Source organism: Psammomys obesus, unplaced genomic scaffold (genome assembly GCF_907164565.1).
Source record: "Psammomys obesus unplaced genomic scaffold, mPsaObe1.curated_primary_1811, whole genome shotgun sequence".
In the NCBI taxonomy this organism is placed as follows: Eukaryota; Metazoa; Chordata; class Mammalia; order Rodentia; family Muridae; genus Psammomys; species Psammomys obesus.
Genome location: NW_026592118.1, coordinates 16,282,093 through 16,303,209, shown reverse-complemented (window position 1 = coordinate 16,303,209; position 21,117 = coordinate 16,282,093). Strand labels below are relative to the sequence as shown.

The following is a 21,117-nucleotide window of genomic DNA, read 5'->3' as shown; positions in this document are numbered from 1 at the left end:
AGAGAGAGAGAGAGAGAGAGAGAGAGAGAGAGAGAGAGAGAGAGAGAAAAGAGCCAGCCATTGAGTTCATGTCAGAAATAGTCCCTCTTCCCCTTACTAGGGTACCCACTTGGATACTGAGCTACCATGGGCTACATCCGAGCAGGGGTTCTAGGTTATATCCATACATAGTCCTTGGTTGGAGAAACAGTCCCATAAAAGACCCCTGTGCCCAGATATATTTGGTCCTTGTGGAGTTCCTGTCCTCTCCAAGTCATACTAACTTCCCCTTCTTTCATATGATTCCCTGCACTCTGCCAAAGGTTTGGTTTTGAGTCTCAGTATCTGCTTTGGTACACTGCTAGGTAGAGTCTTTCAGAGGCCCTAAGTGGTAGGCTCCTGTCCTGTTACTTGTTTTCTCCTACATCCAATACCCATCTCATTTGTCTTTCTAAGTGAGGATTGATCATCTTACCCCAGGTCCTCTTTCTTGTTTATCTTCTTTATGTGTATAGATTTCAGTATGTTTACAATATCTTATAGGTCTATATAAGTGAGTATATGCCGTGTGTGTCTTTCTCCTTCTGGGATACCTCACTCAAAATTATCTTTTCTAGGTCCCACCATTCACCTGCAAATTTCATGCTTCCTTGTTTTTTTTAAGAAAAGTTTTATGAGAAGGCAAGCACGGCCACACATCCATAACATTGTCTCACAACTGCTTTTATAACAATGGTAGAGCTGAGTAGCTGTAACAACAACTTTACAAACTTCAGAAACTAAAATACTTGTTATCTAGTCCTTTATAGAAAAGGTTTGCCAATCTTAATTTAGAGTACTGTATGACATTGCTTAACTAGATGCTATCCACAAAGGGCAATATCTTCCAAAAGTAATGATGAAAACTAGTATCTCACACCTGCATTTGCAATCCCTCTCCTGAAACTCCTATAAAAATGAAGACATAAAGGACTTTATTTTGAGAGCCAGTGAGCTATAAAGAATTAAAAATAGCTGCCTCTGAGGAACAGAAACTGAAGGATATAGGTATAGACAGAAAAGGGTACTACAGTGTTGGGAGTTTAATAATAAGCCTTAAAGCAGTAATTTCTGAAGGTATTCATGTGACTGAATATCAAAATGAGAGGGTGTCTCATTATATAGCCATGGTTGTCCTGGAACTCACTCTATAAACCAGGCTGGCAGAGAACTCACAGAGGTCTGCCTACCTCTGCCTCCCAAATGCTGGGTTCAAAAGAGTGAACCAACACACCTGACTAAAAATATTTTTAGAAGGCAAATTTAGAAGGCAAGTACCTGTATCATGTGTGTATGTTTTTGTGCTCCTATGCATATACAGATTTATCTAGTTTTTTTTTATTTCCAGTTTCTTAGAGAATTTTATGTTTAAGCTGATTAGAACTTTAATAGGTAGCACTAATACAAAACCAGAGAAGATTGAGCCAATTACATATCAATATCAATATTTCCAATTAAGAACTTCATGTAGAAAACATACTATATATCTGTGGGATATTTTACCAAGAACCAAATAACATATCCCCAAACAGACTATATTCTCAGATTTGGCCCATTTTTAAAACGTTTCAATTATCATATTACCAATTCAAAAAAATTAAAACTTGCCTGGTTTCCTTTACACTGAAAAAGCTTAAATATGTAATTGTATTTTTAATAAAAGACTGAGGACTGAAACTGTGTTTTTAATGATTGAATATGTGGCTCAATGGTTGAATATTTGCCTCTTAAGCACAAAGCCATGTGCTCAATAATGGGTATTCACAGGCGTTAAAGGAAATGTCTTAATGTGTAACAACAAACTACAAATTTATCACAAACACGAAAAACTAAAATAAAAACTAAAAAAACTAAGGCTGTTAGACTTTTGACAAAAGCTAAGTTCTGATAATCTAGCTTTCCTTTAGTTAAAAATGAAAGAAAAGAAAGCAACAAAACTTGGAATATTTTTGTAAATTCTACTGATATAAATAACCCTGGAGACTTGCCATAAATTATAACTGACAGTGATTAATCTAGCTACTTTAATATAGTAGCGTAAAAACTAGAAGACAATGTTTTAGGCACTATTTTTCTAATTTGCTTAAAGATAATATAAGAACAAAGAAAATCGCAATAATATAATCTTCCTCTTCCACTTAAAATCCCCAAAAATCTATCGAGTCTTTACTTTAGGCAATATCTGGCTTAAATTGATAGCAAAAAATATGCAACAATTTGTGGAATTCAAACGCTTAAAAAAAAATGAACTTTGACAATCAACTCACCTTCTTTTGATACCAGACTATAGCATCTGTGACTTTGGACGCCATTTATTCCATTGAAATTACACATTCGTCATTTTAAGCTGTACAGAGAGAAAAACATGTAAATGACTTCATTTCCACCATCTAGAAGGAGTCTAACAACATGCATACACAGCACTCTGCATATTTGCAAAGTAAGTGGTGTATGACTATACTTAGATTACACCCTTCCTCATTCCAATTTTAGCAGCAGGTTCTGTTAAGTAAACAAAAATCAGTTGTCATAATACAGAAGTTGTTTTTAGATGAATACAATATTTAAATATTCTTAAAAGTTAAAATTATCTAAGAAAAGTAAATTTTGTAAGTTTCAGAATTTTTCAGTTTTGGAAATTTCATCTTTATAATTAATATATAATAGAAACTAACTCATTCACAAAGTAACAGGTCAGTTTTTTTCTAGTTTCTATCAAGGAGCTAGTGTCAATTACTGTTGCTAACAAATGGCTGAAAAGAAATGACAATTTTAAACCATTCATTTTTATAAGATCAAATTAACATCAAGACAAGCTCATTAAATGTTAAGCCAACATTAGGATTAATCACACAGAAATAATACTTATTAAAACATGTCAGATGTCACAGCTTGTAAGTATTGCAAAATCTACATCATTCTTATATTCAAATTCAATGTAAGACAGACAGTTCTTCAGCCCCACAAAGACTTCAGACTGACAGCAGCTGACAACAAGACACTTTCCTGGTCATAGGACAGCACTGCTATAGACAGCATTTCTGATTCTGTATTAAACAGCTACTGGGCAGAGCAGTCATTACAAATCAGCACCCTCAAAAACCACCCAGGAGCTCTGGGAAATCAAGGGGAGAAAAGCAACCACAATACAAATCTGCAGCTAAACATCACAAATATTACATGCCATTCTTGGGAACACGCAGGCTTCTTGAACATGCCAGAATTCAAATATAATAAAATTATTATCAAATTCAAGTGTGAGGTAAGAGCCTCTAGGATTTAAAGCAGGATTTACTTAATGCCTGTATTCTTGATAGCTGCAGAAAAAAATTATTTTATTACCTTTACTAATGCATCAATGACTACCTTTTAACTGGCCAAATCCAGGCAAAGTACATTTCAAAATTACTGTAAAATCACCAAACAGGTAGAAAAGAGCAAGCTCACAAAAAGCAGAGATCTGGATTCAAACCCTGGCTCCCACAGCCACTATCTCTACTGGAGAAGCCTCAAAAGCTCTTTTAAACTTTGGCTGCCTTCACTTAGAAAGGCAGGGAGAATGCATGTGTCCACTCAGCCACTACAGTTTCTGTGACCAACAAACAATACTATAGAAAACAGCAGATAGTACAGGTCAATTACAATTAACCTTCCAATTTAAAATTCAATCCAGTAAGAAGATAGTTATAGATTCTTTTAATGTGGAAAACAACTGAAGACAGTAATACAATTAGTTAGGTTTTGCTGAAAACAAAACAAAACAAAACAAAAAAAAGCTACCTGATTGTCATAAGATTACATTGTCAATTCTCAACTTCATATGTATTCAGAGATGCAAAGTTACCTCTTCTGAAGTCAGGTATAATTCTCTCTCACCACTGTTTTTGCTTTGTTTTTGTTATTGTTGTGACTGACTGATTGACTGATTGATTGATTGATTGATTTAATGGAAGCCCCTTACTGACTTAAAATCTCCTGTTTGGGTTGTCTTAGAGGTCTGTGGGGTGATCAGTTCACTTTAAGCATATCTTTACTCAAGATTTTCCCAAATGATTCTGCTAAAGGTCTGTTTACAACATTACATCCCCAAGATGTCTGTTTTCTCAAGACAAATGTATACACTTTGCAAACTAATTATAACATCCCATCATATAAGCTACAATAAATGGTACAAATATTAGAAAGCAAATTTTATCCTCCTTTTTATTCTACTCAGCCTCTTATTTTAAAAAAATTCCAATTATCAGTCCAAATAAATATCTTGTCTTCTAAATCTCCACGAGTATATATAAGAATGTGAACAGATTATAATGACCCAAACCATTAGAGAGTACTTATATGGTCACATGTAAATAATAATCCTGAGGGTCAGCAACAGCCTCAGCCCCAAAGCATGACCAACTTGCGTTCAAACTCTAGGACCCACATGATAGAAGGAAGAGAATGGAGTCTAGCAAGTTGTCCATTGATATGGACATGTGCACCACAGCACACACGGGACGTCTGCACGTGCGCGCACACACGCACAGGGCATTCACAATGAATGAATGAATGAATGAATGAATGAATGAATGAATGAATGAATGAATGAGAAGAACGGTATCTAAAAGACAAAAAGAAAATCTTGATAAAAATACCATTGTCTGCCTCAAAAGAAGATGATCTAAAAGATGTTCTTGTTTTTAAGCTCTTTTACATTTTAATTTACTCTTACTGTGCGTGTACATGTGCACACTGTTTGTGAGGCAGGCTTCTCCTAACTTCTCTTGCGTTGTGGAGTAGAGCTCAGGTCATCAGACTTGCAAGGCAAGTACCTTTACCTGCTTTCCCACCTCAGCAGCCCCCACACCGAAACTGACTTAGTGAGCAACACGTAGAAATAAGTGTCAGATAGCCAACAACTATTAGCTAAGTGATTATTCTGTAAATCTTAGATATATAGATCTACAAAATAAAACCTTAATTTTCTGTTTAAAAAAAATCTCCTTTGGTAAGGCATGTATGTTCTCTACAAACCCACTTCATAGTTTTCCACTGTCAATAACCTTTTGGTGACACTGTGGGGCTCAGTCCTGTTTTTAAAACAGGTTTTACAACATGCTGAGACAGATTTCTGAATCAGACACCTGACAAAGCACACTCACAATAAATGAATTTCAAACAAGTAAAATTTAGCAAAAACAAAAAGACAACAAATTTCAAGTTACTAAATAAAATTAACATACAACAAATGATCCTGTAGGTAACTAAAGCTTTTCCAACTTTTATCCTGTAATAGTCCAAGCTTACAGACTTAAATCTCTATTGTAACTCATGCTGAATAACCTGGTTAATAATAAATTATACGCTAGTGAAAGTACATGGGGGTAAAGGGAGATGAACAGGCAGGGAGCATTAAGACTTACCAGGTTCCCTGAGTAGAGAATCTGAACTTTTCTGTGTGGATGAGTCATATGTAAATGTTTGTACCCATGTGTTCACAAGCATGCCAGAGGTGAACACCACCTACCCTCCTTGATCTTTTCTCCCCTGTATTTTTCTTATTTATTAATTTAATCTCTTTAAACCCTGATTCCAGGGCCCTCCCTCCTCCCATTCCAGTCCCAGCTTCACAGTCCCTTCCCCTGTGCCACCCTCTTCTTTTTCTCAGAGAGGGGACAACTCCAACAGTATCAAACCAGCCTGGCACAAGTCACAGCAGGACTAAGCACATCCTCTCACACTGAAGCCTACAAAGAAACCCTGCCAGGAAAAAGGGATCCAGGGGCAGGCAACGGAGTCAGAGACAGCCCTCACTCCCATTGTTAGGGGACCCACATGTTGACCAAGCTGTTTACATGTTGGATTATGTTGATGGTTCTATATTAAACCATCCCTGCATCCTTCACATGAAGCCTACTTGATCATGGAAGATGATGTTTTTGATCTGTTCTTGAATTCAGTTTGTGACTATGTTATTCAGTATTTTTGCATCAATGTTCATAAGGGAAACTGGTCTGAAATTCTTTCTTTGTTGGGTCTTTGTGTGGTTTATCTATCAGCGTGACTGTGGCCTAATAAAATGACTTTAGTAATGTTTTTTCTGTTTCTATTTTGTGGGAATAGTTCGAAGAGTATTCATATTAACTCTTCTTTGAAGGTCTGGTAGAATTCTGCATTGAAACATAATGAAACTTTTAATGACTGCCTCTATTTCCTTAGGGATTATAGGACTATTCAAACAGTTTACTCAATCTTGATTTAACTTAGGTAAATGGTATCTATCAAGAAAGTTGTCCATTTCATTTACATTTCCAATTTTGTGGAGGACAGGTTTTTGAGTAAGACCAAATTATTCTCTGGATTTCCTCAGTGTCTATTGTTATGTCTCCCTTTTTATTTCTGATTTTGTTAATTTGAATAATGTCTCTTTTGCCTTTTGGTTAGTTTGGCTAAAGGTTTGTCTACCTTGTTGATTTTTTCAAAGAACTCGCTCTTGCTTTTGTTGATTCTTTGTATTGTTCTCTTTGTTTCTACTTTATTGATTTTAGACCTGAGTTTGATTGGGTGTGTTTGCTTCTTTTTGTTCTAGAGCTTTCAGGTGACTTAATAGTATAAGCTCTCTCCACTCTTTATGAAGGCACTCGGTGCTATCTATGATCTTTATTCTTAAAATTGCTTTCATGGTATCCTATCAGTTTATGTTGTACCTTCATTTTCATTGAATTTTCAGAACTCTTTTAATTTACTTCCTCCCTGACACAGTAATTGAACTGCTCAGTTTCCACAAATTTTTGTAGGCTTTTTGTTGCTCCTGTTATTGAAATCCAGCTTTAATCTATAGTGGTCTGATAGAATACAAGCGGTTATTTCAATTTTCTTGTATCTGTTGTGACCAACTATGGAGAAGGTCCCATGAGATGCCAAGAAGATATTTTCTATTGTGTTTGGGTAGAATGTTCTATAGATGTCTGTTAAATCCGTATGATTCATAACATAGGTTAGTTTCATTTTTTCAGTTTAGTTTCTGTCTCGATGACCTGTCCATTGGTGAGAGTAGGGTGTTGAAGTCTCCTACTATTAATGTGTGATGTTTTACCTGTGACTTAAGCGTTAGTAATATTTCTTTTAAAATATGAGTGCACTTGCATTTGCAGCATAGTTGTTCAGAATTGAGGCATCATCTTAGGGGATTTTTCCTTTGATAAGTATAAAATGTCTTTCCCTGTCTCTTTTGATTAATTTTGGTTGAAGGTCTATTAAATATTAGAATAGCTACTGCAGCTTGCTTCTTGGGTCAGTTTGCTTGGAAAACCTTTGCCCATCCTTTTACTCTGAGGTAACGTTTATATATGTTTATATATGGTGTGTTTCTTGTATGCAGCAGGATGATGGATCCTGATTTTGCATTTACTGTTAGCCTGTATCTTTTTATTGGGGAACTGAGTACATTGATGTTAAGAGATATAAATAGCCAATGACTGTTAGTTCCTGTTATTTTGATGTTGGTAGTGATAATGTTTGTGTGTGCTTCCCTTTTGTTTTGCTGGTGTGGAATTATTTCTTTCCTGTGTTTTCTTGGAGGTAGTTAACCTCCTTGGGTTAGAGTTTTCCTTCCAGTATTTTCTGCAGGGCTGGATCTGTGGATAGATAGTGTTTAAATTTGGTTTTGTTTTAAAATACCTTGTTTTCTCCATCTACAGTAATTCGGAGTTTTGCTAGGTACAGTAGTCTAGGTTGGCATCTGTGGTCTCTTTGAGGCTGCAAGACATCTATCTGTCTAGGCCCCTCTAGCTTTTAGAGTCTCTGTTGAGAAGCTGGGTGTAATTCTGATAGGTATGCCTTTGTAAGTTACTTGGTCTTTTTTCCCCTTATAGCTTTTAATATCCTTTCTTTGTTCCATGGAATTAGTGTTTTGATTATCATATGGCGGGAGGATTTTCTCTTCTTGTCCAATCTATTTGGTGTTCTTGTATGTTTATAGGCATCTCTTTCTTTAGATTGGGAAAATCTGCCTCTATGATTTAGTTGAAAATATTTTCTGGTCCTTGAAGCTATTCATCTTCACCTTCTTCTATTCCTGTTATTCTTAGGTTAGGTCTTCACAGTATCCCAGATATCCTAGATGTTTTATGTCAGAAATTTTTTAGATTTAACATTTTCTTTGACTGTTGTATCAATTTCTTCTACCGTATCTTCTACAACTGAGATTCTCTCTTCCATCCCTTATATTCTGTTGGTGATGCTTGTGTCTGTTGTTCTTGTTCTCTAAGAAAGGATTTTCGTCTCTAGGATTCCCTTAATTTGTTGGCCAAATGTTCCTGATGAAGGACTCCTCAGGGACTTAGGCAGAGCCTTGGGACTGACAATGAAGCTCAGGGAAGAGCCTGCTGCTCACCGCTGGTAGCTATGCCTCAGGTGGACCTAAATGTTCCTGGGGCCCTGCAGGCCTCTCTGCTGGCTGTGCCCCAGGTGGATCAGGCAAGTAGGGAATAGGCAGAGAGGGCTCCACATTGAATGTTGCAGGGGGGGGGCCCACAGCCACTGTATTTCTTTTTAATACTGATTTAACTTCATTTTATATGTATGAGTGTTACCTGCATGTATATAGCATGAATGCCTGATGTCCACTGAGGCCAGAAGAGGGTGTCAGATCCTATAAAACTGCACTTTTTTTTTTTTTAAGAAAACATCTCTATAGTCCTGGCTCTCCTAGAAATTCCACAAAATAGAAACAGAAGGAACACTACCAAACTCATTCTATGAAGCCACAGTCACCTTGATACCTAAACCTCACAAAGAACCAACAAAAAAAGAGAATTTCAGGCCAATCTCCCTTATGAACATTGATGCAAAAATACTCAACAAAATACTTGTAAACCAAATACAAGAACACATCAAAGATATCATCCACTATGACCAAATAGGCTTCATTCGGGTAGGCAGGGATGGTTCAATACACGGAAATCTATCAATGTGATCCACCATATTAACAAACTGAAAGAAAGAAAGAAAAAAAAAAAAAAACAACACATGATAATCTCCCTAGATGCTGAAAAAGCATTTGAAAAAATCCAACATCCATTCATGTTTAAAGTATTGGAGTGATCAGGAATACAAGGCACATACTTAAACATAGTAAAGGCAATATACAGTAAGTCTATAGCCAACATCAAACTAAACGGAGAGAAACTTAAATCAATCCCACTGAAATCAGGGACAAGGCAAGGCTGCCCACTCTCTCCATATCTCTTCAACATAGTTCTGGAAGTCCTTGCTAAAGCAATAAGACAATTGAAGGAGATCAAGGGGATACAAATCAGAAAGGAACAAGTCAAAGGTTCACTATTTGCATATGATATGATAGTATACCTAAGTAACCCAAAAATTCTACCAGGGAACTCCTACAACTGATAAACACCTTCAGCAACGTGGATGGATACAAAATTAACTCAAAAAAAATCAGTACCCCTCCTGTATACAAAAGACAAAAAGGCTGAGAAAGAAATTAGGGAAACAACACCCTTGACAATAGCCACAAAATACATAAAGCACCTTGGTGTGACCCTAACCAAGCAAGTCAAAGACTTGTATGAAAACAATTTGAAGTCTCTGAACAAAGAATTAGAAGAAGAATCAGAAGATGGAAAGATCTCCCATGCTCATGCTTTGGCAGATTAACATAGTAAAAATGGCCATCTTACCAAAAGCAACCGACAGATTCAACGCAATTCCCATCAAATTACCAACACAATCCTTTACAGACCTTGAAAGAAAAATTCTCAATTTCATATGGAATAACAAGAATTGCTAAAACAATCCTCTACAATAAAAGATCTTCTAGAGGTATCTCCATCCCTGATCTCAAGCTGTGCTATAGAGCAACAGTAATAAAAACTGCATGGTATTGGCATAGAAACAGAATGGTGGATCAATGAAACTGAATAGAAGACCCAGAAATAAACCACACAATTATGGACACCTGAGTTTTGACAAAGATGCCAAAACCATAAAATGGGAAAAAGATAGCATCTTCAACAAATGGTGCTGGTCTAACTGGATGTCTACATGTAGAAAAATGCAAATAGATCCATACTTATCACCCTGCACAAAACTAAAGTCCAAGTGGATCAAAGACCTCAACATAAAACCAGACACATTAAATCGGTTGGAAGAAAAAGTGGGGAAGAGCCTTGAACTCATTGACACAGGAGACAACTTCCTGAACAGAACACACAGCACAGGCTCTAAGATCAACAATCAATAAATGGGACCTCATGAAACTGAAAAGCTTCTATAAAGCAAAGGACACTGTCATCAAAACAAAACGAATGCCTACAGATTGGGAAAGAATCTTCACCAACCCTCTATCTGACAGAGGGCTAGTATTCAGAATATATAAAGAACTAAAGAAGTTAAACAGCAACAAATCAAGTAATCCAATTAAAAAATGGGGAACAGAGCTAAATAGAGAATTCTCTATAGAGGAATACTGAATGGCAGAGAAACACTTAAAGAAATGCTCAACCTCATTAGCCATCAGGGAAATTCAAATCAAAACGACCCTAATATTTCACCTTACACCCATCAGAATGGCCAAGATCAAAAACTTCAGTGACAACACATGCTGGAGAGGTTGTGGAAAAAGGGGAACCTTCCTCCACTGCTGGTGGGAATGTAAACTTGTACAACCACTCTGGAAATCAATCTGTCACTTTTTCAGACAACTAGGAATAGCGCTTCCTCAAGATCCAGCTATACCACTTCTAGGCATATATCCAAAAGAGGCTCAAGTACACAATAAAGACATTTGCTCAACCATGTTTGTAGCAGCTCTATTTGTAATAGCCAGAAGCTGAAAACAAACCAGATGCCCCTCAACTGAAGAATGGATACAGAAATTGTGGTACATTTACACAATGGAATATTACTCAGCAATAAAAAACAAGGAAATCATGAAATTTGCAGGTAAATGGTGGGAACTGGAAAAGATCATCCTGAGTGAGGTATCCCAGAAGCAGAAAGACACACATGGTATATACCCACTCATATAGACATATAGTATAGGATAAAACTAATAAAATCTGTACACCTAAAAAAACTAATCAAGAGGGAGGACTCTGGCTAAAATACTCAATCCCCATCCTAAAAGGCAAAGAGGACATCAGAAGAAGAAAAAAACAGGAAACAAATTAGGAGTCTGCCACAGAGGGCCTCTGAAAGGTTCTGCCCTGCAAGGTATCAAAGCAGATGCTGAGACTTATGGCCAACTGTTGGGCAGAGTGCATGGAATCTTATGAAAGAAGAGGGAAATAGTAAGATCTGGAGAGGACAGGAACTCCACAAGGAGAGCAACAGAACAAAAAAATCTGAGCACAGAAGTCTTTCCTCAGACTCATACTCCAAACATGTACCATGCATGGAGATAACCTAGAACCCCTGCACAGATGTAGCCCATGACAGTTCAGTGTCCAATTAGGTTCCATAGTAATGGGAATAGGGACTGCTTCTGACATGAACTGATTGGCCTGCTCTTTGATCACCTCCCCCTGACGGGGGAGAAGCCTTACCAGGCCACATAGGAAGACAATGCAGCCACTCCTGATGAGATCTGATAGACTGGGATCAGAAGGAAGGAGAGGAAGACCTCCTCTTTCTGTGGACTTGGGGACAGGCATGCATGGAGAAGGGGGAGAGAAAGTGAGATTGGCAGGGAAGGAGGGAAGGGTTTATTGGGAGATACAAAGTGAATAAAGTGTAATTAATAAAATTTAAAATAAAAAATATTAAAAACAAAAAAGAAAAGAAAGAAAACATCTCCATAGCCCTGGCTCTCCTAGACTATGTAGAGCAGGCTGATTTCAAACTCACAGAGATCCACCTGCCTCTGTTTCCTGAGTGCTAAGATTAAAGGTGTGTGCCACAATACCCATGGAATTGCTAATCAGACATTTGTAAGCTGCCATGTTGGTGCTGAGTACCAAACCTGGAACAAGTGCTCAGAAAGCAATCTCTTCAACCTCTCCACTTTGAGGCTGTGTCTCTCACTGAACCTCGCACTCACCAACTGTCAAGCCTAACTGGCCAACCAGCTCCAAGAATCCTCATGTCTCTGTTCCCCCAAACACTTGGGTTACAGGAATGCTTCTCCACACGAGCATTAATGTGGGTGTTGAGGATCTGTTTGTTCTCTGCTCCTCATGTTTGTGTGGCAAGTACATTACCATTTGAGCCATTTTTCTTTTTTAAAGCAATCATCTACAAAGATGGGTATTACAGTAAGAATAAAATATGATTTTATCTGTAGGTATGACATTTCAACTTTGCTACAGACAGTCTGAGTTAAGCGTCTTTGTGACATAGGCTTAATCACCGTATCTATCAAAATACCGGAAAATCTTTCATTAATTAAATTTCCAGACTTATAGTGTCAAAGGTTCGCTTGCAGAAAGAAGGTGACTATGGACGGGATAGTGAGTAAAGGTGCCTTCATTCGCAATGTAATAATGACCATGTGGAATATTCTTAGTACAAATCTCTATGTTTTAAAAAGCCATTTTCAACTACTCCCTACACTTCAAATTACTCAATGAAATGGTATAGATTACACTGTATTTACCTCATTATTCCTAAACCAATTAAGGTTCCAGCATGCCTCTCATTATGCTCAGAAATCAAATTATTCCCACCTGACCCTTTGCTTGTGCCTTTTATTCCATTCAGTGCACTTCTCCATTCTCCAACTTCCCTTACTCCAAAACAAAGCCTTCCTAGGGAATGCTCACTTGAAACTAAAACATTGGAGTTGAACGTCTCTTTGTCCATATTAATGAGGAAGCATGACATTTAAATTACAAACAACATAGCCACACAGGTCACTTGATTTAAAGCAAACACTTGAGGAAAAAAAGAGGCCACATTCTTCCTTTGCATCTCACTGGGCATCTACTGATGCCACTACAGCAGAAGAAGTAGAGCAGGGGAAAAAAAAAAAAAAAACAATGACTAAGCACTGGGAGGATTCTAGTTCAAACTACACTAAAACCAGTTTTTGAGTTCTCTCAACCTAAACTTTGCACCAGATCTAGCCCTATGTTCCACAAAACAAACGAGTAAACAAAACAGCTTCAATTATGAGTTTCTCTGAATTATTTTATTAACATAGCTAAAAATATTAGATTAATCTATTTTACATATGTGGAATTTAACATGGTGCAAACTCTTAGGTGAAATGTGTTTAGAGAGTTCCTCCTCAGGCCCTGTGAGTTCATTACTGCCTTTCTCACAGCCTCTTAGCACTCCTGTCTGGTTGCAGGAGTGCATTTCAGCGTCTCCGACTGCGCTCTAGCCCATCAGCCAGCCTTGCTGCACACAATCCTCTCATCTTCTCTGAAGTCTCACACACCATGCCTCCTACACATTTCTACCTCTGTCCAAATCACTATTTCCGCATTCCAGAACAGAACTTTATAGGGGGCCTCCTAATTTCTCTGTTCTCCTCGCATTTCCTCCCCATCCTTCCTTCTAAAGCTTTATTCGGTGTTTCTATTACACATACACTGTTTTGTAAGGACTTAGCTGTACTTGTCTGCATATGGCCCCATCTCCAATTCTAAATCTGCTGAGAATAGTCCAATGGAACCATCCTAATAAGCTCAGTGGTTCTCAACCTTTCCTCATGTTGTGATCCTTTAATACAGTTCCTCATGTTGTGGTGACCCCTAACTGTAAAATTATTTTGTTGCTACTTCATAACTGTAATTTTGTTATGAATCGTAATGTTAGTATCGGATATGCAGAATATTATATGACTGCTGTGAAAGAGACCCCATAGGGGTCACAACCCACAGTTTGAGAACCACAGTTACAGCTTTTTTTTTTTTACACTATATTAAACACTAAAGTTTATAATGTAATCTAGATGTTACCAAGCAAAGCACCATCACAAATGACTTTTAGGGCAAGAATCGAAACTCACTAACTCCTATGCCTCCCAATGTACACACAAACACACAGGCACACCTTTTCTTAACATTGAAAACTAGCAAAAATATAACAATTATGACTGATTCACTGACCTATCACTCAACCAACCAATAAAAATGACTTAAACCTCCTAAATCTAATCTAACTCCACTCCTAAATGCTAGATTTAAGTTACCTCTTCTTAAGAGGGTAACAAATGCTAAGGGTCAAATGAATTTCTTCATATTGATACTGAGACTAGGGAAAATAAATGAAATATACTCTGACAGAAGGAGCATGGTGTGAACAGAAGAAATCCATTAGTGTGGTCTATAAACTGTTACAATTTTGTGAAAGTTTTTATGTTTTCTTCTGGAATGATTTTTACATAGAAATATAGAGAATAAATACTACAGTCTAAGCTAAAAATTGCTTCAATTTTAGAATAGAAAATGAAATGGGGGGAAAAGTGATTTAAAAAACAACTATGCAGTCTCTATTTTGACAGTTCATAAAAGGATGCTTAATTTTTAAATTCCTGAATAGAACCAATGCACACAGTCAGAGTGCATTCAAAGTGGAGAATAATCCCTAACCTTTCTTTTTCCTTTTTGTTTTCTCCTGGAACTTGCTTTGTAGACCAACTGGCCTTGAATTCACAGAGATCCACCTGCCTCTGCCTATGCTGGGATTAAAAGGGTTTGATCCCATTCCCCTGTTGTCTCTAAGATTTCTTAATAGCACAAAGTGCTTTTGTTACTGCAAGCTCATACTTGCCTACAAGTACGGTCTACACAGCAAGTTCCAGGACAAAAAGAACAAGAACTCTAAGAACACATTCAAAAGCTGCGGTCTTTTTAAAAATGTTCGTATTATTCATTTAGTGCGTGAGTATGCTGTGTGCGTGTGCACCACCTGCATGCATGCCAGAAGACCGCGCCGGGATCCCCGGAACTGCAGCTACACACACGAGCCACTGTGCGGTGCTGCGAAAAACTGCATCTCTCTAGTCATCTCTCTAGCCCAAGAGTTGCAACTTCTTATTACTATTTAAAACTTCCAGATGGGCACAAGAAACCACTTTGTATGTCCTTCAAAGTAACTTTTTATACTTCAAGGTTTCTTAATTTTGGCATGTTCTCAAAAAAAACAAAAAACCCTACTAATCTCTTAGTATCCTTTGCTGTATTTTGTTTTAAAATTCTAAGAAGTCCTACAAATACCAAATTATAGTGCATGCGATTAAGCATTTTGTGTTTTGACTAATGTGGTGTTTGAAAACTCAATTATGAAATATGATCTACTTAAATGTTAACGACCTTATTTACCCACAGGAAAGTTTTCTCCTCAATCAACCACGCTTGATCCAAATACACATAAGATCTTATTGCCATGAACAGAAACATTAACTAAATAAGCATTCCATGTGACTTATCCATACAGTCAACAGAACTTTTCATTTAAATTTGATTTCATTTAGAGATTAGTATTTAATAATTATTATTAAGAATTACCACACATTATCATCAAAATGCCTCAATAAACAATCACGAGTAGTACATAGTATACTCAGATTTTCGTTAAGAAGATTAAAAGTGAGAGGGGTATATGGTGTATCTAAGTGGATACGGTAGCTAGGAAGGGAAAGGTTCAGTCCTGTTAGGGTGACCGGACTGTAGAGACTGTTAAAGCTGTGGAAGGTGTAACTAAGAAGTAAAACAAGGAGAGGAGAAGGATTGAGGAAGAAGCAGGAATAAGAGAAGATGTGTACAAGATGTGGCTGTACAGTAAAGAATGTAAACAGTCTTGCAGACCTGAGAATATATAAAACCAAACCCATCATGATACATACATGCAAGAATAGAAATTAACAAGGGAGGAAGGAAAGAAGGTATGAAGAAAGGAAGGAAAATGGATGATAGGTACCTATGGAGGGAATTGCTTGTACAACTGTGCTAAACTGAAAAGTGAAGCTCTCAAATTCCTGTGGCTCTAGCCTGCTCTGTGCGATGCTGTGTGGACAGAGGCACATGAGAGCCATCAGTCTCTGCAGTCCACTGTTCCTGGACTTCTGAATTACTTCTTATAGATACCTTGAACTTCTCTAAAATCTAATTTTGCAATGTAGTCTCCTGAAGCTGCACTCCTGATCCTCAACCACCAGCCTCCTAACACTCCAGGCATAATTCATAGACTTAGCCCTTACCCCGGTCAGTACTATGTCTCTCCCACCCCAGATTTTATTGACTAACGTCTGAGGATGCTCCATGTTTATCCTCCAGCAGTTATTGAAGTCAAATGAAACCTCTGTTATCTATCAACTGCCTCCTGCTAACCTCAGAAAGCTATAGTCACTTATACAATTAATACCCTACAAAGAGAATTCAGGTTATATCATATACCCTCCGCTCCTGAGCTGTATTTTCTCAATTATACACTCAACTTTACCATATCCCAGTGTCACATGAACATTACAAATACTTCAACTGAAAGAATATAGATGATGTGGAGAGAAAAAAAAAAAAAAGCCAAGCAAAGAAAACAGTGAATAAAAATTCTAACACAGAGAAACATGAAAAACCAAGACAACCTAATTCCTTCCAAAATTATTAATTCTATAGTAATGACATCTAGTGAGGCTGAGTTACATATAATATCAGGCAGAAAACTCAAAATAATGATGTTAAGTACATTCAAAAAGTCCAAGAACAAAATGCACCTTGGTTGAGTCTCATGCACATCTTACAAACAGCTGTATAAAATATAAAAAGATATGAAAGAAGAATTTAAAAAAGAGGCATAAACACTGAAAAAAATCTGAAATGCTGTTAATGAAAAAGACAATAAAGAAAAAAACCTGGAAAGTCTAACAGAACATATCAAAGAAAGGATCAATATCTAAGTTTGAAGACAAGGTAGAACCAGATAAAGATAAAATTATAAAGTACCAATCCAAGACCTATGCGACACTCTGAAAAGAGCAAATCTATGTGTAAACATGGGAAAATCCACTTCTGAGGGCATAAAAAGCACTTAAAAATAATTATAACAATAAACCTCTCCGACCTAGTGAAAAAGATGTCAATCCACATAAAGGAAGCATTTAGTATACCAACAGAAAAGCCCAGAAAAGAATCTCCCTCACTATATTATTGCAAACACACTAAGTATACAAAGCAAAAAGAAGGCAGCAAGAGAGAAGCACCATGTGACAACAGAAAATAATGCCAGCATAGAGCACTGCTCCCAAAAAAAGCTATGTGTCATAACGAAAGGAAAAATAAAAACTTTCCACGACAAAAATAGACTAAGGGAATTTATGACCACTAAGCCAGCTCTACAGAACATACTTGAAGGAATCCTTCACACTGAGAAGGAAACCAAAACCATCCATGAAACCACAGGAAAGAATAAACCACACTAGATTAATAGTTAAGCAAGACAGGAAGAAGGAGAAAATATTACAAAATCAACAAAATGGCAGGAACCAATACATAACTTTCAATAATAATTCTAAATACTAGTGGTCTCAATTTCCCAATCAAAAGACACAGACTAGAGGACTGGATTAAAAAAGCAGAAACCATCTATTTGCTGCCTCCAAAAAACACACCACAACAGAACAAACACTATCTTAGGATAAAAAAATGTAATACAAGCAAATAAACCTAAGAAACAGGTGTTGCTGTTCTAGTAACAAAACAAGGGTGTCCAGTTTCTCCACTCTTATTCAGTGTAGTACTGGAAGTCATAGCTAAAACAAAAAGACCAATTATGCAAATAAAGGGATACAAACAGGAAAATAAGCAAAGGCATTTCTATTTGTAGATGACATGTTTCTACACAAAAAAGACCCTAAAGACTCCACCAGAAAACTCTTAAAACTGATAGACAATTTCTCCAACATGGCAAGATACAAATTTAACACACGCGCACACAAAACCTCAGACAACTGAAAAACTAAGGCTGTATGAAAATCCACTACTTTTGTAAGCTAATTTTAAAATAGTTTTTTTAAGGGATTTGAACACAAGTACCCTGCATTGGTAGACAATGCTTTCCCCTAGCAGACATGAGTTATTATATTAAAATTTCAATGCCAGGCACGGGATACCTTCCTATGAATTAGTAAGGGAAGTCCCACAGCCCTCTCACCCCAAACAACAAAAGCTACTGTCTTTATTTACTCTTAGTTGCTCACATAACTAGAGGATTCTATTGTTGAAGACACATGCTCTGACAGCAGCATATATGTAGAGTTGCCTCACCACTTTTTAAAATGTTTACAATGGAGGGTGCTCTCCTGAGAGGTGATGATCAGTAGGTTCTCGAAAACAGCACTCGACACCCTCACCTATGCCTAGACCATGTTTGTTTCTGTGCACAGATATGTATACCACAAACTTCATTATGGACTTTAAACTACTTTTCTATAATCCAAACACACATTAAAAAAGACAGAGAGAGGTAAAGTTTAAGTATAGCAATTCCTAAGGGTCACTGAATCCTGTACCCAGAGCCAGTCAGATGGTTAGCCTGGCATTCCCCGTTAGGCTTCTACCCTTTATTTAGAATGTTGTTAAATATAGCACTGCTCTCTGACTTGCTGAGGTACAGTATTTCCATGCAGGGTCATCTCAATAACCTCCCCTCACTATTCTGCTGCCTCTTTGCCTCTGAGAATCCTTACTGTTCCTTTTTGACTTCACATTTCCTTAGGCTTGTGGGACTGGAGCCTTTCCATACCCTTCACTTTTTGCTCATTACTTTTTGAACTGTTTAGCACAGAGTTGCAGGTAGAGTCTTTGTCTGCTATTTCACTCCATCGCTCTCCACACAACCTTAAGCTTTCTCAACCCCACACCATCTTCCCACATGCATTTGTTTTTTCCTTTTTCTTTTGGTTTTAATGAAGGAAAATTCTGTGATCTTATTTAACATTTACCTAGAAAATCTTACATTTACGTTTGTTTTTTTGTTTTTTCCATTTTTGTTTTTGAGACAGGATCTGTGTACCAGGCTGTTCTCAAATTTACTATGCTTGTGAAGATGACCTTGAGTTTCTGATCTGCCTCCTGTTCCAGATGCTGGGATTACATGTGTGCACCACAACCAGCTGTGTGAGGCTAAGGGTCTTCCTAGAGCTCAGAGGTACCTCTCCAGCCCATCTGTGTTTACTTTTTATTTTTATTTTATTCGTGGGTGGCAGGGGGGTGTGGTTCGAGACAGGGTTTCTCTGTCTAACAGAGCCCTGGCTGTCCTTGGACTCACAGAGATCCTACTGCCTCTGCCTCCCCAGTGTACCACACCACCTGGCTGGTATCCAATTTTTGGCATTGTCCCCCAATAAATAAATTCAATCATTTCTGCTACTGACACAACTTAAAAAGTAAAGTATAAAAATTCTAAGACAGAATTATAAATTAGCAGCAGCTGTACTTTTACTTCCACTATATCTTCTAGAAGGAAGTAAGTAAAAGACACATGGTTTCCATTCTTGCTTAAGTTCAAGAAACTCAACAGTAACTACAGGGCTGTAAATTAAGCTCGAGTGAAAATATTATATAACATTTCAGAAACCTCCAGGTATTTTTATTCTCCTTATTCCTGAGTACTCAATTCCTAAACAAGAAAGCCCAGAGGATTTCCAATACCCTCTTTTCTGATTTCTAGTCTCTACCAGCTCTGTGTGACACATGGAAGCCAACCAGCAAACCTAAGTACCATCGCCTCCTCCTCATCCAACATTCACATGCCTTCCTGGCCTCCCTACCACAGGATTAGCACACACATTTTCAATTCCAGGACTACTCAGCCTAGTTTCTTATTATTTCACCATTTTCAGCATAAAGCAAACAAACAAACAACCCCTGATTTCATGTCTTTAAAATATCTAGTGAGTTCCCAGTGTCTAAAAGAGGAAGAAAAACGTTTGTGTGGCTACAAACATAAGGTCTTTCTTTCACAAACTGACCATTTACTGTAAAATCAGCACATCCCCGTACCTCCTCAGCTTCTGGCTCAAATGCATATTCTACACACATACACCGCACACTTTCAGGCTTGCCTTCAAACACTAATAGTTCATCTAATAGCTTTTTCCTCCCTCTCATCTACTGACAAATTACTTCAGAGTCTCCCCGGTGCAGATTACCCATTATAGAAAATTAACCTGTGAACACAAGATCTATAATGTTCAAGAAACTGTATTACAAAAGTAATTTGTGTGAAAATATACGCATATGTGTATGTGACAGTTTGATATGTTTATGTTGTGTCTGAGCACACACATGTGGGTATGCATGCCTGTGCATGTATGTAAAGAGGCCAGAGGACACAGGCTGTCCTGCTCTATCATTCCCTGCATTACTCCTGGAGAAAGGGTCTCTCACTGAACCCCAGGCTAGGCAGAGGCAAGGAAACAGGGCTGGATGGAGCTATAGGAGGAAACAGTGCAGCAGTCACACCAGCTTTTGTTGGTTTTTAAAGCACTGGGATTTGGACCCGGGCCCTCACTCTTACCCGCTGAGATGGCTGAGATGGCTCAGTGGAAAGAGTGCTTGCTGTGGGATAAGCTGGGCTGGGGCTCATCCTTCTGCATAACTACCACCCGCATTCCTTAGATCTAAGTGTTCAGTTATTAGTCAGAGTTCATTTTGCTCATCTTCTCTGTCCTTGTGTGTTTAGGATTCTGCTTTGATTTCTGCCAAGTTTTGTAAGGGAGTAAAGCTAAAAGGCCATGTTTAGTCTGTAATTTTTAATTCCTGAATGTTTGAAATATATAATCTTAAAATTACTCTTAAAACTTAGTCTATTCAATTCAAGAATAGTGAAACTTTTTTTTTTCTTTTTTCTTTGTTTAGCCCCAGAACGGAGAAATGAACCCAGGGCTCAGGGAACTGAACTCCAGCCTTCCTTCCTTTCCTGTAACAGGATCCAATAAACCTCAAAGTTGGAATGCACCAGAGTAGGTTTTCCAAATGGCTGGTAATGTAAATACATATTACCACACTCAGCTTCACAATTTCTTTTAAGAACAACATAATAATGAGGTTATGTAGCCAAGACTATATTCTCAATCTCTCTCTATATATTCATATTCTATATTCATCTTCTCTTTCTCTCTCTTTCCGTCCTTCCCTCCCCATCTCCCTA

The 21,117-nt window shown here is 37.6% G+C and overlaps 1 protein-coding gene across 2 annotated transcripts in view; it reads right to left on the bottom strand.

Moving 5' to 3' along the window:
• Phtf2 (putative homeodomain transcription factor 2) overlaps positions 1–21,117 on the bottom strand; it is a 136,390-nt gene that overhangs the window by 95,467 nt on the left and 19,806 nt on the right. For both annotated transcript variants that reach the window (XM_055612807.1, XM_055612808.1), the window contains exon 2: positions 2,286–2,365. In XM_055612807.1, coding sequence (XP_055468782.1) covers positions 2,286–2,330 — 45 coding nt within the window. In that variant the 5' untranslated portion in view covers positions 2,331–2,365. The remainder of the gene's footprint in view (positions 1–2,285; positions 2,366–21,117) is intronic.